The sequence below is a fragment of the Heterodontus francisci genome, chromosome 31, assembly GCF_036365525.1.
Source record: "Heterodontus francisci isolate sHetFra1 chromosome 31, sHetFra1.hap1, whole genome shotgun sequence".
NCBI classification, from domain to species: Eukaryota; Metazoa; Chordata; class Chondrichthyes; order Heterodontiformes; family Heterodontidae; genus Heterodontus; species Heterodontus francisci.
Window position 1 is genome coordinate 18615445 of NC_090401.1, and position 15808 is coordinate 18631252.

Here is a 15808-nt window from a genome sequence, read left to right on the forward strand (position 1 = left end):
CTTCAGTATTCACTAGTGAGAGGGACCTGGTCGTTTGTGAGGGCAGCGTGGAACAGGCTGATATGCTCGAACAGGTTGAGGTTAAGAGGGAGGATGTGCTGGAAATTTTGAGTGATATGAGGACAGATAAGTCCCCGGGGCCAGACGGGATATACCCAAGGATATTACGGGAAGCGAGGGAAGAGATTGCCACGCCTTTGGCAATGATCTTTGTGTCTTCGTTGTCCACTGGAGTAGTACCGGATGATTGGAGGATGGCAAGTGTTGTTCCCTTGTTCAAGAAAGGGAATAGGGATAACCCTGGGAATTATAGACCAGTCAGTCTTACTAGTGGGCAAATTATTGGAGAGGATTCTGAGAGACAGGATTTATGATTATTTGGAAAAGCATGGTTTGATTAGAGACAGTCAGCATGGCTTTGTGAGGGGCAGGTCATGCCTCACAAGCCTTATTGAATTCTTTGAAGATGTGACAAAACACATTGATGAAGGAAGAGCAGTGGATGTGGTGTATATGGATTTTAGCAAGGCGTTTGATAAGGTTCCCCATGGTAGGCTCATTCAGAAAGTAAGGAGGCATGGGATTCAGGGAAAGCTGGCTGTCTGGATACAAAATTGGCTGTCCCATAGAAGTCAGAGTGTGGTAGTAGATGGAAAGTATTCAGCATGGAGCTCGATGACCAGTGGTGTTCCACAAGGATCTGTTCTGGGACCTCTGCTCATTGTGATTTTTATAAATGACTTGGATGAGGATGTGGAAGGCTGGGTTAGCAAGTTTGCCGATGACACGAAATGTTGCTGGAGTTGTGCATAGTGTGGAAGGCTGTTCTAGGTTGCAACGGGACATTGACAGGATGCAGAGCTGGGCTGAGAAGTGGCAGATGGAGTTCAACCTGGAAAAGTGTGAAGTGATTCATTTTGGAAGGTCGAATTTGAATGCGGAATACAGGCTTAAAGACAGGATTCTTGGTAGTGTGGAGGAACAGAGGGATCTTGGGGTCCATATCCATAGATCGCTCAAAGTTCCCACCCAAGTTGATAGGGTTGTTAAGGCGGCGTATGGTGTATTGGCTTTCATTAACAGGGGGATTGAGTTTAAGAGCCGCAAGGTTATGCTGCAGCTCTATAAGGCCCTGGTTCGACCACACTTGGAATATTGTGTTCAGTTCTGGTCGCCTCATTATAGGAAGGATGTGGAAGCTTTAGAGAGGGTGCAGAGGAGATTTACCAGGATGCTGCCTGGACTGGATGGCATGTCCTACGAAGAAATATTGAGGGAGCTAGGGCTTTTCTCATTGGAGCAAAGAAGGATGAGAGGTGACTTGATAGAGGGGTACAAGATGATGAGAGGCATAGATAGAGTGGATAGTCAGAGACTTTTTCCTAGGGTGGAAAGGGCTATCACCAGGGGGCATAATTTTAAGGTGATTGGAGGAAGGTTTCGGGGAGATGTCAGAGGTAGGTTCTTGACACAGAGAGTGCTGGGTGCGTGGAATGCGCTGCCAGCGGTGGTAGTAGAAGCAGATACATTAGGGGCATTTAAGCAACTCTTGGATAGGTACATGGATGATAGTAGAATGAAGGGTAGGTAGTTAGTTTGATATTAGAGTAGGTTAAATTTTCGGCACAACATAGTGGGCCGAAGGGCCTATACTGTGCTGTACTGTTCTATGTTCTATGTTTTATGTTCTATATCAAGAAATCAAGAAATGACTGAATGCATTGGATACTGCAAAGGCTATGGGCCCTGACAACATTCTGGCAATAGTACTGAAGACTTGTGCTCCAGAACATGCTGCACCCCTAGCCAAGCTGTTCCAGTACAGCTACAACACTGGCATCCACCCAGCAATGTGGAAAATTGCCCAGGTATGTCCTGTACACAAAAAGCAGGACAAGTCCAACTCAGTCAATTACCGCCTAATCAGTCTACTATCAATCATCAGTAAAGTGATGGAAGGTGTCATCAACAGTGCTATCAAGTGGCTCTTGCTTAACAATAACCTGCTCAGTGACGTTCAATTTGGGTTCCACCAGGGTCACTCAGCTCCTGACCTCATTACAGCCTTGGTTCAAACTTGGACAAAAGAGCTGAACCCAAGAGGTGAGGTGAGAGTGACTGCCCTTGACATGAAGGCAGCATTTGACCGAGTATGGCATCAAGGAGCCCTAGCAAAACTGGAGTCAATGGGACTCAGGGGGAAAACTCTCCGCTGGTTGGAGTCATACCTAGCGCAAAGGAATATGGTTGTGGCTGTCGCTGGTCAATCATCTCAGCTCCAGGACATCACTGTAGGTGTTCCTCAGGGTAGTGTCCTCGGCCCAACCATCTTCAGCTGCTTCATCAATGACCTTCCTTCCATCATAATGTCAGAAGTGGGGATGTTCGCTGATGATTGCACAATGTTCAGCACCATTCGCAACTCCTCAGATACTGAAGCAGTCCGTGTAGAAATGCAGCAAGACCTAGTCCAATATCCAGTCTTCGGCTGATAAGCGGCAACTAACATTCGCGACACACAAGTGCCAGGCAATGACTATCTCCAACAAGAGAGAATCTAACCATCTCCCCTTGACATTCAATGACATTACAATCGCTGAATCCTCCACTATCAACATCCTGGGGGTTACCATTGACCAGAAACTGAACTGGAGTAGAAATATAAATACAGTGGCTACAAGAATAGGTCAGAGGCTAGGAATCCTGTGGCGAGTAACTCACCTCCTGACTCCCCAAAGCCTGTCCACCATCTACAAGGCACAGGTCAGGAGTGTGATGGAATACTCTCCACTTGCCTGGAGGGATGCAGCTCCAACAACACTCAAGAAGCTCAACACCATCCAGGCCAAAGCAGCCCGCTTGATTGGCACCCTATCCACAAACATTCACTCCCTCTACCACCGCTGCACAGTGGCAGCAGTGTGTACCATCTACAAGATGCACTGCAGCAATGTAATGAGGCTCCTTAGACAGCACCTTCTAAACCCCTGACCTCTACCACCTAGAAGGACAAGAGCAGCAAATGCGTGGGAATATCGCCACCTGCAAGTTCCCCTCCAAGTCACACACCATCCTGATTTGGAACTATATCGCCGTTCCGTCACTGTCGGCAAAATCCTGGAACTCCCTTCCTAACAGCACTGTGGGTGTACCTACCCCACATGGACTGCAGCGGTTCAAGAAGGCAGCTCACCACCACCTTCTCAAGGGCAATTAGGGAAGAGCAATAAATGCTGGCCTAGCCAGCGATGCCCACATGAATGAATAAAAAAAAGGTGATCACTTTGCTCCTCGAACCGGCTCTACCATTCAATTAGATTATGAACAATCTGTACCTCAGATCCATTTACCCACCTTTGATCCATATCCCTCCATACCCTTGGCTAACAAAATCTGTCCATTGGTCTTAAAAATGTCATTGTTCCCCAGCATTCACAGCCTTTCGGAGGAAGAGAGTTCCAAATTTCCACAATCCTTTCTGTGAAAAACTGCTTCCTGATTTCACTCTTGTCTGCCTAGCTCTAGTTTTAAGCTTATACCCAATTGTTCTCGATTCCCCCACAAAAGGAAATAGTTTCTCGATCTACTCTAATGAATCCCTTTTGCATTTTAAACATCTCAATAAGATCACTCAGCATTTTAAAAGTATGTCATTGGCTGTAGAGCACTTTGGGAAGTGTCAAGGTCATAAAAGGGACTGTATAAATGTAAGTTAGTTCTTTATTTCTGATATGTCATCCTAACTCGCACCAAGTCCTCTGCTAATTGTACTCATACACAATGCAGACTAGCTGCCATACAACATATATAGACCATAATAGAATGTGCATTAAATATGATATATTGTAATAACTGTTGTTCAAAGTATTGGGTGCAGGGTCACTATAAGGCCTCCTGGTGGTGCTGACGAACACGGTGACTTTTAGAAGCCCAACAGTGCCAATGCCTGGTGGTTTTGTGATATTACACATGGAATCCTTTTTTAAAAAAATTCATGAATTCTGTCCTCATCAAAGTGAGCGGATTGGAGGATGAAACAGCTTTATTCATCTCTCAATCCTGAGACAGGTACCCTGAAAGTCAATGCCTTCAGCAGGGGAAGGGAGATCCTTGCAAAAAAAAAGTAAAAATTCAGACCATCTCTTCCCTGGGCATGCCCAGCCAAGTGTCAGCTGCAGTTCAGTGGTAGCACTCTCTCATCTATCAGGGCATGAGCTCAAGTTCCACTTCAGAGTCTGTTGCACAAAATCTATACTGTCACTACAGCTTTGTATATTAAGGAGGTGTTGCCTTTCGAATATGTTAAACCAAGGCCCTATCAACCCCCTCTGAACATAAAAGGACATCTGGCCCTATTGGAAGAAACCATAGTCCCAACATTGAATGTCCAGATTCATGCATGAGGTATTATCACTTTGTTGAAGTACTGGAGTTTCCAGTGCTCATGGAGCTCGACTCAACACCTTCTTCAGGAGATAATGGAAGAACATTTCCATTGTCAAAATTCACTGGAGGTACATCACTCTGCTGGAGTTGATTTCTTTACTTGAAGAGATGATAAGCATTTAGAATAAACAATAAGGAAAGGTTGTGGAACCAATTCAGTTGGTTACTAGGCTGGCTGAGTGTGAGCATGAGGGAGATGAGCTCACTGGGCCAAATGAGCTTCTCATCATTGACATTTTTTATAGTTTGGGCTATCCACTGACTGAACCAGACTCAGTGATCTCTTCTGGCCTCTAAGGAGAGACTTTATAGCTAAGTCATTTGTTATTCTCAAGTCTGTCTTTGAAAAGTAACCCTGATAGTATAGTAAGTCAGTTATTGATTTGCTATATATCTAACCCTACAACATTGACTGTTAATTTCAAAACTGCTTATTAAAAAACAAGTTTTTGTAAACAGCTAACATGCAAATAAAAATATTAACTTTTTGTTCTACAACTAGCAATGGGGAAAAGGGCTATTTGTGCTCAACTTTGCATGCTACATGCAGGAACACAAATCACAAATCATCACATCTGATGTTGGACAGCTCCTGTGTGCCTCAGTGTCAGTTCCTTTACATGCAGTGCACTCTCAACAAAAGGGAACAATCCATCCCATTTAGTGCTGTGTGTCTATCTCTTCTCCATCTTTTCGTACACTGATTAAACTCGAATTCACAGATTAAAAACTAGCCAACAGTCTGGTCCAAAGCAATATGTGGATGAGGTTGATTCAGATGGTGACCCTCAACATTAAATACACTAAGTAGAATGCGGAGTAGGTGTTGTGACACATTGTGGCATTGCTTGCCCTAAAACCTCCCCTTTGACAGGGGGGGGGATGCAAGAAGTGTGGTAGGCGCCATGGTTACACAAGGAGCTGCCACTAATGATACTGAAATGGGCTTATTGGGACTCATGTGAAGTGATGGCTCTGCAGTGTTTGCTCAATGTTCTACTGGTATTGTTGAAGAGGCTCAGCTTGCTGTGGCATTCAGGACTACCCTCACATTCCCATTGGGTAAACACACCCCTCAAGAATATGAAGCATGGGAGCCTGGCATATTGGAATAGGGGGAAAGCTGAATGGTGCCACCAGATTTGGGGACGGCTCCAAGAGTAAAGTTTAATAACTGGCATTATTCTATGGCAACGGAAAGACCTCCTTCCGTGTAGTTGTCTATGATCTCAATAATCCTCAAGCCTGTTCTGCCATTCAATACGATCATGGCTGATCATCTGTGGTCAAGGAGGAAGGAGCTGTGCTTCGGAGACCATCCTTAAATGAACCAGAGCAGCTCTCTTTTCTAAATGCTTTCCTTACACTTGCTCAAACCTTGATCAACACAGCTACTGATCTGTACACATAAATCAGGGTTGGCAATTTTAGGTAAGCATACAAGAACCAAAACAGAACACATTAACCCTGCACGGGAGATCAACTCAACTGGGAGGGGGAGATTACTGCAAAATGAGGCTGGTAAGTTAATTAGTAAGGAGGATAAAAGGGATTCACTAGAACATTTACACCACTTGAGCTGGATAGCAGCTTGTATTTTCATTGCTAAACATTTTCGCACTATTAAATAATCTTTTCATGTCATAACAGGACTCTGTCCCCAGAGGGCACCTTTGCTTCTGTAGCTACATCCAAAGCTCCCTTTGCATCGCTGAAGCCACAGGTGGTGGCTATCACAGTACATTAACTTTACCTCACTTGCAGTGCCAATGAGAAAAAAAACAAAACATTTGTTTTGCGCTGTAAGCGGGACAGCAAAGTTCATGAAATACAACAGGGAGAACTCCCCTACTGCTCTTCATAGTGCCATGGGCCACTTGAGGGCAGGTGTGGCCTCAGTTTCACCTTTCATCCAAAAGACAGCACCTCCGACAGTACAGCACATCCTCGCACTGGATTATCAGCCTAGATTTTACACTCTGCGTGGGGCTTGAACCCATAACTTTCCTGACTCAGAGGCAATAATGCTACCCATTGTGCCATGGCACTCACCTAAAGAGAAAGGGATAAAAGGCACAATGTCGAATATTGCAGATTGTTTGTGTGTGGTGTATATAAAGGGTGAGGAATGTGAAATATATTAGAGCCTTACAGTGAGCAGCACAGCTTATTCAGACACCACAACATTAACGGTCTGGGTTACACAAACCAGAACTCTGATTGGCAGAGAGTGAGGCAAAGTTAGTGTATTGCAATTAAACCATCAGTGGTTGCAGCTGTGCAAAGGAACTTTGAATGTAGCTACAGGTGCAAAAGTGCCCTTTAGGGGCAGAGTCCTGTTATGAAAAGATTAAATAATGTAAATCATAAACCAGATTTAACAAAGAACTCACAAATGATATCCATTTGCCTTCTTTATTACTTGCTAAGTGCTCAGCAAGTAATAAAGAAGGCTAATGGAATGCTATCCTTTATTATGAGAGGATTTGAAAATAAAAGGATGTTATGCTTGTTATACAGGGCATTGGTGAGACCACATCTCAAATACTGTGTGCAGTTTTGGTCTCATTTAAGGAAGGATGTAAATGCACTGGAGGCGGCTTACTAGATTGATACCTGGAATGAGCGGGTTGTCTTATGAGGAAAGGTTGGGCTGGTTTTCACTGGAGTTTAGAAGAGTGATTGAAGTATATAAGATCCTGAACGGTCTTGACAAGGTGGTTATGGAAAGGATGTTTCCTCTTGTGGACGAGTCCAGAACTAGGCGACATGGTTTTAAAAGTAGGGGTCACCCTTTTAGGACAGAGATGAGAATTTTTTTCTCTAAGGGGTGTGCGACTTTGGAACTCACCATCTCAGAAGGTGGTGGAGGCGGGACCATTGAATATTTTTACGGCAGAGGTAGATAGATTGTTAGGCAAGGGAATTACAGCTTATCGGGGGTAGATGGAAGTGTGGAATTCGAGACACAAACAGATCAGCCATGATCTTATTGAATGACACAGCAGGCTTGAACACTGAATGGCCTACTTCTGCTCCTAATTTGTATAACATCTAGCTGAATGGTTCATCATGAAAATAATGCAAATGTTCCAGTGAATCCCTTTTATCCTCCTTACTAATTAACTTATCAGCCTTATTTGGCAGTAATCTTCCTTTCCCACTTAAGTTCATCTCCCCCGTAGGGCTAATGTGTTCTGTTTTTGTTCCTGTGCTGTTGTGTCTAAAATTGTCAACCGATTTGTGAGATTAGATTAGTAGTTGTGTTGATCAAGGTTTGAGTGAGTGAAAGCAAAACATTCAGAAAACAGCGCTGTTCTGGTTCATTTTAGGATGGTCTCCGAAGCACAGCTCCTTCTTCCTTCTTGACCAGATAATCAGCCATGATCGTATTAAATGGCAGAGCAGGCTTGAGGGGACGCATGGTCTATTCCTGCCCCAATTTTTATACTTTTACACAAATCAGAAATGGAGATTTTAAACAAAATAGCAGAGGAACAAAATCAGGTCACTAAAAAGAGATGATCTCATAATGCAAGTAACTGTATGAATGGACCATAAATAATTTAACTTCTGGATTTTTAAAAAAATCATCTATACAAAGTCTGGAGTGGAACAGTCAGAAACTAGGGAAGAGTCAGGTTTGATCCCTGCTCAGGGCTGGGTGGCCAATTTGAGCCAGTGCAGCTGGAACAGTCCTACAACTGGTCTATACCCCTTCTGGGAACTGCACAAGTGCATTGTTGGATAAAGATAGGATCAGAGTTGGCTGTTATGTTCCCATTGGTTAGAGAAACAAAAACAACTTGCATTTACAGAAGCATCTTTCATGACATCCCAAAATGCTTTACAGTCAATTAAGTACTTAAGTGTATTAACTGTTGTAGGAAATGCAGCAAACAATTTGCACACAGCAAGGTCCTGGAAACAGTAGTGAGATAAATGAGCAGATAATGTTTTTGGCCGTGTTGGTTGGAGGATGAATACTGGCCAGGACACCAGGGAGAACTCCCCTATTTTTCAAATTGTGCCATAGGATCTTTTATAGACGAGGCCTTGATTTAACACTCCCATTTGAAAGATGGTAGCTCCACCAGTGTAGCACTCGCTCAGTACTGCACAGGATGCCAGCCTTGATTTTTGTGCTCGTCTCTGGAGCAGGGCTTGAACCCACAACCTTCTGACAGAGGTAAGAGTGCTTCCCTTGAGCCAAGGCTGACTACTTAGTAACTAGGCCTCAGACACTCAGATAGCCTACTGAAGAATTCTTTCTTTTGGGCCTCCTTATCTCGAGAGACAATGGATACGCGCCTGGAGGTGGTCAGTGGTTTGTGAAGCAGCGCCTGGAGTGGCTATAAAGGCCAATTCTGGAGTGACAGGCTCTTCCACAGGTGCTGCAGAGAAATTTGTTTGTTGGGGCTGTTGCACAGTTGGCTCTCCCCTTGCGCCTCTGTCTTTTTTCCTGCCAACTACTAAGTCTCTTCGACTCGCCACAATTTAGCCCTGTCTTTATGGCTGCCCGCCAGCTCTGGCGAATGCTGGCAACTGACTCCCACGACTTGTGATCAATGTCACACGATTTCATGTCGCGTTTGCAGACGTCTTTATAACGGAGACATGGACGGCCGGTGGGTCTGATACCAGTGGCGAGCTCGCTGTACAATGTGTCTTTGGGGATCCTGCCATCTTCCATGCGGCTCACATGGCCACGCCATCTCAAGCGCCGCTGACTCAGTAGTGTGTATAAGCTGGGGGTGTTGGCCGCTTCAAGGACTTCTGTGTTGGAGATATAGTCCTGCCACCTGATGCCAAGTATTCTCCGAAGGCAGCGAAGATGGAATGAATTGAGACGTCGCTCTTGGCTGGCATACGTTGTCCAGGCCTTGCTGCCTACTGAAGAATAACCACCTGGAAAGATCCCAGAGGGCTGCCTTTACCCCAGCATGAACCAGCACCAAGAGAAGAGGGAATAAAGTGGATAAAATATAAGAATGTTCTTTCTCCTTATGCTGAAAATTGAGGAATGTTAATGCCAAGGAATGGGACTGTTCCCATTTCAGTGCCAGTAAACACACTCAGGCCAGCTATAACAAACCGAATGCAGAGTAAAGCACCTTTTTACTCCAGCTCAACCTCATAACAGCATCCCACACTGTAGCAGTGTACCAGATTCCCCACTTCCACGCCACCCATCTTGTAGCCTGAGTGACATCGGGACAGTTATATGATATAGGCTGATGTCCAAAAGGTGCAGTGCAGAGGAATCTTTACTCTGTATCTGACCTGGAGAGTTTGATGAAGACATTACTTGAAATGACAAGTGCTCCAGTAACAGCAGTAACCTCCTTCAACCTTGAGCTCATTTACCACAGAAAATCAAACATCGATGATCACCACACATTGAAATAAATTTTGTATCGTTACATGGGAGACATGGGAGCCAGGTAACTCTACAGGAACCCATTTAATCACAAGTCAGAATGAACTTCTCTATAGTATGAAATTTATTGCTGACATGCAAGTAGATTTTAAATGAAGTACAAAAATATGTCATCTTTATTTATACAAATTTGTATACAATGATCACGATTCCTTTCTACTGACGTCTCATACAACGTACTTCAATTGATACATCCAGTGGCAGTTCAAACACACAAATCACTGCCATGCACGAACTGCTGCATTATTCCAGTCTGATTAGACAATCACTTCTACCATAAAGACATAATTAGAGGGAACAAAAAAAACTTGCTCAATAATAGATTCCCCAGGATGAAATAAAAAGCCACAGCTTCTAATTGTGACAAATGGTAATGCTTTAAGTGTCTTCACTGAATTAAAGTTATTAGAAATTATATACAAGTTATTACAAAAAAATTGGAGCAGCCAGACTGGAGTAAGGCTCAGAGAACTCAGTGAATGAGGAGTTGAAGAAACAGTCCATTTTTTAAAACCCGAAGTTTTTTTGGCTGGGTTTCTCCCAGTTGTTCAGTGGGTAATAATGCAACAAGTGATGGAGCTACTTCTCTGCTGATCTCTACAACTGGGCTCAGCATTCTCCAAAGCAGTTATTTTCAGATGAGCATTGGCCAAGGTCCAAGAATAGCAGACTGGGGTCTTAGGTAAGACCCTTCATTCCTTACAGCACTGATGTAACCTCAGTGGCAGGCACTGTGTACTCACCATTGATATCACCCATTACAAAAAGTTTTAATTCCACACTGCTGACAAGTGCCCAGAAACTAATCTTTACAGATCCTGAGATCTGTAGTTACAGCCAGTGGAAAATACAGCCTTTAATTCAAAACACATGCCTCTAACTAGCCCTATAGAGGGCAGTAGCAGATTATATTAAAGAACAAGGACAGCAAAGCTCATAGATCAAGACGTTGACTTGAGCATCACTCTACCAATATCACATCATCTTCAGATCCAGTCTAAGCTGGCCAGCACCATTTCTTCAACAACCCTCGTGTCGCACCATTATAAGCTACCTTGGCCTTTAAAGACCATTTCAAAAAATGTATTTATATATTTTAACACCTTCTACACTTTATTGCATCCATACTTGAGTCTCATCACAAACTGCTACTGTGTGTTCCACTTAAATTCATTAACATACCATACTCAAGGTGGGACATGTTCACTTATTGAAGTGGCCCCCAATACATGGTGGAAACCAGGGCCTCTTCAAACTCATGTTAGTGAGGCATTTAACGGTGGGTGAGACTTCCATGAAAACTTGCCTCACTATTACATGTAAACTTTTACTCTACTTCACTCCTGTATGCATGTGTCTTGTCTGCTCCATGATATTGGTGAACCACTGCAGACTGTCCCAACTAGTCTGCACACTAGCCCCACAACACTAACCTCAAGGACCCAGGGATCTTCAGAATGTTACGCAATGCAACACCGATGTCCACCCCTCACCCCAAGCAATCAATTGGTTTACCCCAATCACACACAGAATAAAAGCTTTATGAGGAACACATGGTATTAAATAAATAGAAGCTTTAACCACGTCAGGGCATTTCCCACCCACCCACCCCCCCCCCCCCCACCCCAAGACATCAATCTACAAGGTCACACCGACCAGAGATCACTTGTGTTCATCCCTGAATGGTGGAGTTTTCTGTGTACAACTTTCCATCACACGAGGGACCAGACCATCCCTCAATGCAATGATAAGTTGAAACTAAAACAATTTGAATCTGCTCAATTCCTTGTATATTTTCACAGGTTAAATATACTTAGGCAAGACAGGCATTTATTACTGGTTTTAATACTAACTGAAATTCTCAGCAATAATGAGGAAACCCAATGAAGTCTGAAAGCCACCACAGAAAAATAAATATGTACACTGAGCTCGATATCACTGCAGACCACGTTTGAGTCATTTTACATATCCTTCCATCATGAAAATTGGGACTAAGAGAAGCTGAAGCCATAAGAAAGTCACTCAGGCAACATCTGGCTGATAATGATTTGTGCTATAGTTAAATGACACTCCCAAGACCCACCCTTTAAAAGGATCACCAGGAACCAGGATATTGGACAACCAGGAGGACAGCGTCTGAATTTCAATCTTCGGAGGGTTGGGGCAAGATTTAGCAGTCTCAGCTGTCATTCAAAAGAGTGGTGGGAAAATAACGCCATGCTAAGTAGGATGAGATCTATTGTCCCTGCTAAAAAGGCAACGGATATTCTTCACTGGTGACTCCTCTGGAACTGAAAGCAAGCTAAAATGATTTTCAAAAAGTCTGATTATGCTGGCCCAGCATTATGCCAGATCAGAGCGATCTGATACATTGACAGCTCTCCAAAGCTGGAAGTATTTTACCTGAGCCAGGCTAATTGCTAAGTAACATATGAACCATTCCCTAAGACATGGCAAGATACAGAGAATTGGCAGGCTCTAGCCGACACAGCACAACCTCTTGTGGACACTGACAAAACTGTAAATCGCCAAGTCCATTGCAACCAGAGAAAGAATGCATCCCACCAGAGGAATGCGAAGGGGAGAGGTAGGTATGATACAAAATGGTGTAAGTAGCAGTACATAATCTATACAATGCTCATAATCAAACCAAGACTTCTCCCCTTCATTGTCCTGTTGGTCAATTTCACTGGTGAACATTTTACAGTTGTAAATCTTGTGCACTTAGTGCAATGAAACCAGAACTTAAGGGGTTAATGGACCTTCTGAATGCTCAGAATCATAGCAATGTCAGTGTTATCACCTGGCGTACTGATACCAAACCAATCTACACTTAACACCATACACTTGAATGCATGATGACCAATTCACCTCAAGCCACTGGCCTGCAACCACCAGTGTTGAATAATTCAAACCCCTCCTCCACACAGAAGTGATGTATAAAAGGACAGAACCACCTTGCACCACTGGGCACTGAAGCATCAACAAGTGCGGCTGTATGGGAATCTATCACATTCAATGCTTTATCGAAATCCTAGCGGCAACGCTGAATGTTCTCCCTGAGTTTGTTAAATAAAAAAAAGAAATGACAAACCCAACTGCTCTTTAGTGTTCTAACAGTTTCTGCAGCTCAGTGAACTTCACAAATTCCAGTGGCCCCACATCAAACAATTTTTGAAGAATGCCATTGGTTTCTTTTTTTTAATAAAAATTCACTCTCCACGCTGAGAGCTTTTAAACTCCAAAATAAAAATATCAAGATGGGAAAGGCCGGTTAAACTGATCTTTGCTGTTAAACACAGTAAAAACAATATATATGGAGATCACATTGGTTTTCTTTCCTTCACATTTTCCTTTGTCAGACATTTTGTACCACACTGAATTCTGCAAGAAAAACTTTCACAAAAGGGGGAGGAAAAAAATAACCCCAACAACCCACATTTTAAACGGTCTATTATACGGCAGGTAATGCAGGTAAATGGGACTCCACAGCGATGAACACACCCAAACCTTAATGCTCTCAAAATCTCTTGCAGTACAAGTCCTTTTCAAAGTCACAACATAGGACGAAGATCTCAGCCCAGTCTCTCAATCTACAGATTTGAGAATGTGTCTTGGTTAAATGAAGAAAGAGGTAGATTATATAAAGTAAAACTAAACATCTACTACGGCCCCTGACGATGCTGCAACACTGTCCTTTCTTTATATATAAGAAAAGCCATCTTCAGTTGTCTCTTAAAACAACAGTGATCCTTGAAGAGACTGTTCAATGCTACATATCTGTCACAGAATACTGTATTGCTCAGGATCGGTACTACGTGGCATGATGAGTATTACTGTGCAGTGAACTTGGCTTGTGGAGCTTCAGATGCTGTTTCTGGCCATCATTTCCGCAAGTAGCGCTGAGCAAGGATTGCTGCGTCGAGAGGATTTATGGGTTGGGCGTCATGGCCCAGTCGCCGCACCGGCGGGATGTTGCTGAACTGTCGCTTGTGTGCAAAACTCTTTACTTCGTGCATAGTGTTTCCCTCAGCCAGCATCAGCTGCTGCCGCATGTAGTTTTCAAATTCATATTGTGAGGACTCTTCTGTGACTTTTGCCTGAGAGGGGGAGAGTGCAAGAAGTTAAAGAAATATCACTTTTTAAAAAAAAAAAATAGCTTTTACTGCATTTCCAAATAATTCATTATGAAGGGCCAGGAGACAGCCATTATAAAAATGTAAATTTCCCAAGTTCATCGCATTTTTTCCCCAGTGTATTTAGTGAGATGATGCATCGATGTTACAGAAAGGAAAAATGTGATGCTCTTATTTTAACACTTCAAATTGCTGTAATGACAAACATGAAGCCACCTGTACTTCCTATTATCACATAAACTCAAGGTGCAACTAAACCCTCTAATTGTACTGTTGTATGCTTTCGCAGTTCAAGTGGACATAGTATATTCCATGATACTGAAATGATCTTCCTCAAGAAGGGCACTTTAAAAAATTACTCCATCTTCGCAACAACCAATCTCCCTATGGACCAGGAGTTTAAGCAGGTCAAGTCAGTCTGAACTGCAGTGTTGCTCAGGGAGCAGTGAGGAGCTGCTGTCTGCTGAGTGTACCCATACATTTTCTTTTTGTAAAACCTCTGTTCATAGCAAATTATTGCTAGCAAATGGAACACTTTCTCCATTTCTGATGGTCAATCACTCCCTTGTTAGGTACAGCTGTTAAATGCAGAGCAAATCTTCCTCAACTCTGTCCCAAAGTGCCTCAATTCTAATCCCTTACTGCAACAGTTGATAGTGTTCCTTTCCCGAAAAATCTATTCTGCAGTCTCTGAATACAATTGCCAATTAATGCCAAATGAGTTAGTTTTGTGCTATAGTTAGAGACTGCCCATATTCTTGTTATATTAGAGTCAAAGAGAAGGGGGCTTTTAACTGCAACACTTGGCTGGATTTAACCCCAGATTCCACAGGTGAAGAAACATTTTAATTGTAAATTTTTTTAAATGCTTGCTTGCTGGCAGTGGTCCATTAATCAGTCTACTGCCTTGTAAAGATTCCTATGGCCCTGTAAAAGAAATGGCCTGGTCACACAGCTCAACCTCCTTCCTTCCTCAACCTACATATGCCCCCCAAACAGCTCAGCTATAATCATGAACGTGCCAAGCCTCACTGCCCATCGCGTCACATTTCACTCTGCAGCGTTAGTATTGTCCCAGTCAGCAAAGTCATTGGTGAAGCAGCTTCCACCGTACAAATCTTCTTGTTCGTTTGAAGGATAGCTATTGAGGAACAGCAAGACCATGACTGCTGTCTGGTGTTTGATTTCATGAGGGTATCTAAAAAGGGGAGTTAAATAGCTGGTTGCACAGCACTTCAATACTGAAGAACCACCAACTCCACCACCTCTGTTACCATGTACCATGAATAAATGCAGCACATTACTATCAATTCATGAGTGAATCTTAAGTGAGAACCAAAGTTCAAAAAATTATTACCATTATAAACTTCAAAGATAATGAATTTACCCTCGTTCCTCCAAGGATCTGTATTGGGGCCTCAGTTTTTTTAACCATACATAATACTGACTTGACTGAAAAAACTGAGAGGTGTAAATCTAAGTTTACAGATGCCACTAAGTTAGGAGGCACAGTAAGCTGTGTGGATGGGAGTGAAAGGTAATAAAGACAAGCAACGTGAATGGTCAAAACTATGACCGATGGAATTCAATGTAGGATCTGAGACACAAATCGGATTATTTTCTTAATGGAAAGAGACTAGATGTGGAGAAGCAAAAGAAATTAAGTGTTTCTGCACACATTAAAAGCTACGGCACGGTACAAATAGTCCATCAAAAAAGCTAATGGAATATCAGTCTTTATCTCAAGTAGGTTGTAAATCAAAAGTCAGGAAGTGATTTGTCTTGG

At 43.0% G+C, this 15808-nt stretch overlaps 1 protein-coding gene across 2 annotated transcripts in view; it reads right to left on the bottom strand.

The window, feature by feature from the left end:
• Window positions 1–11511: 11511 nt before the first annotated feature.
• stk40 (serine/threonine kinase 40) overlaps window positions 11512–15808 on the bottom strand; it is a 99915-nt gene continuing 95618 nt past the window's right edge. For both annotated transcript variants that reach the window (XM_068011142.1, XM_068011143.1), the window contains exon 11: window positions 11512–13986. In XM_068011142.1, coding sequence (XP_067867243.1) covers window positions 13771–13986 — 216 coding nt within the window. In that variant the 3' untranslated portion in view covers window positions 11512–13770. The remainder of the gene's footprint in view (window positions 13987–15808) is intronic.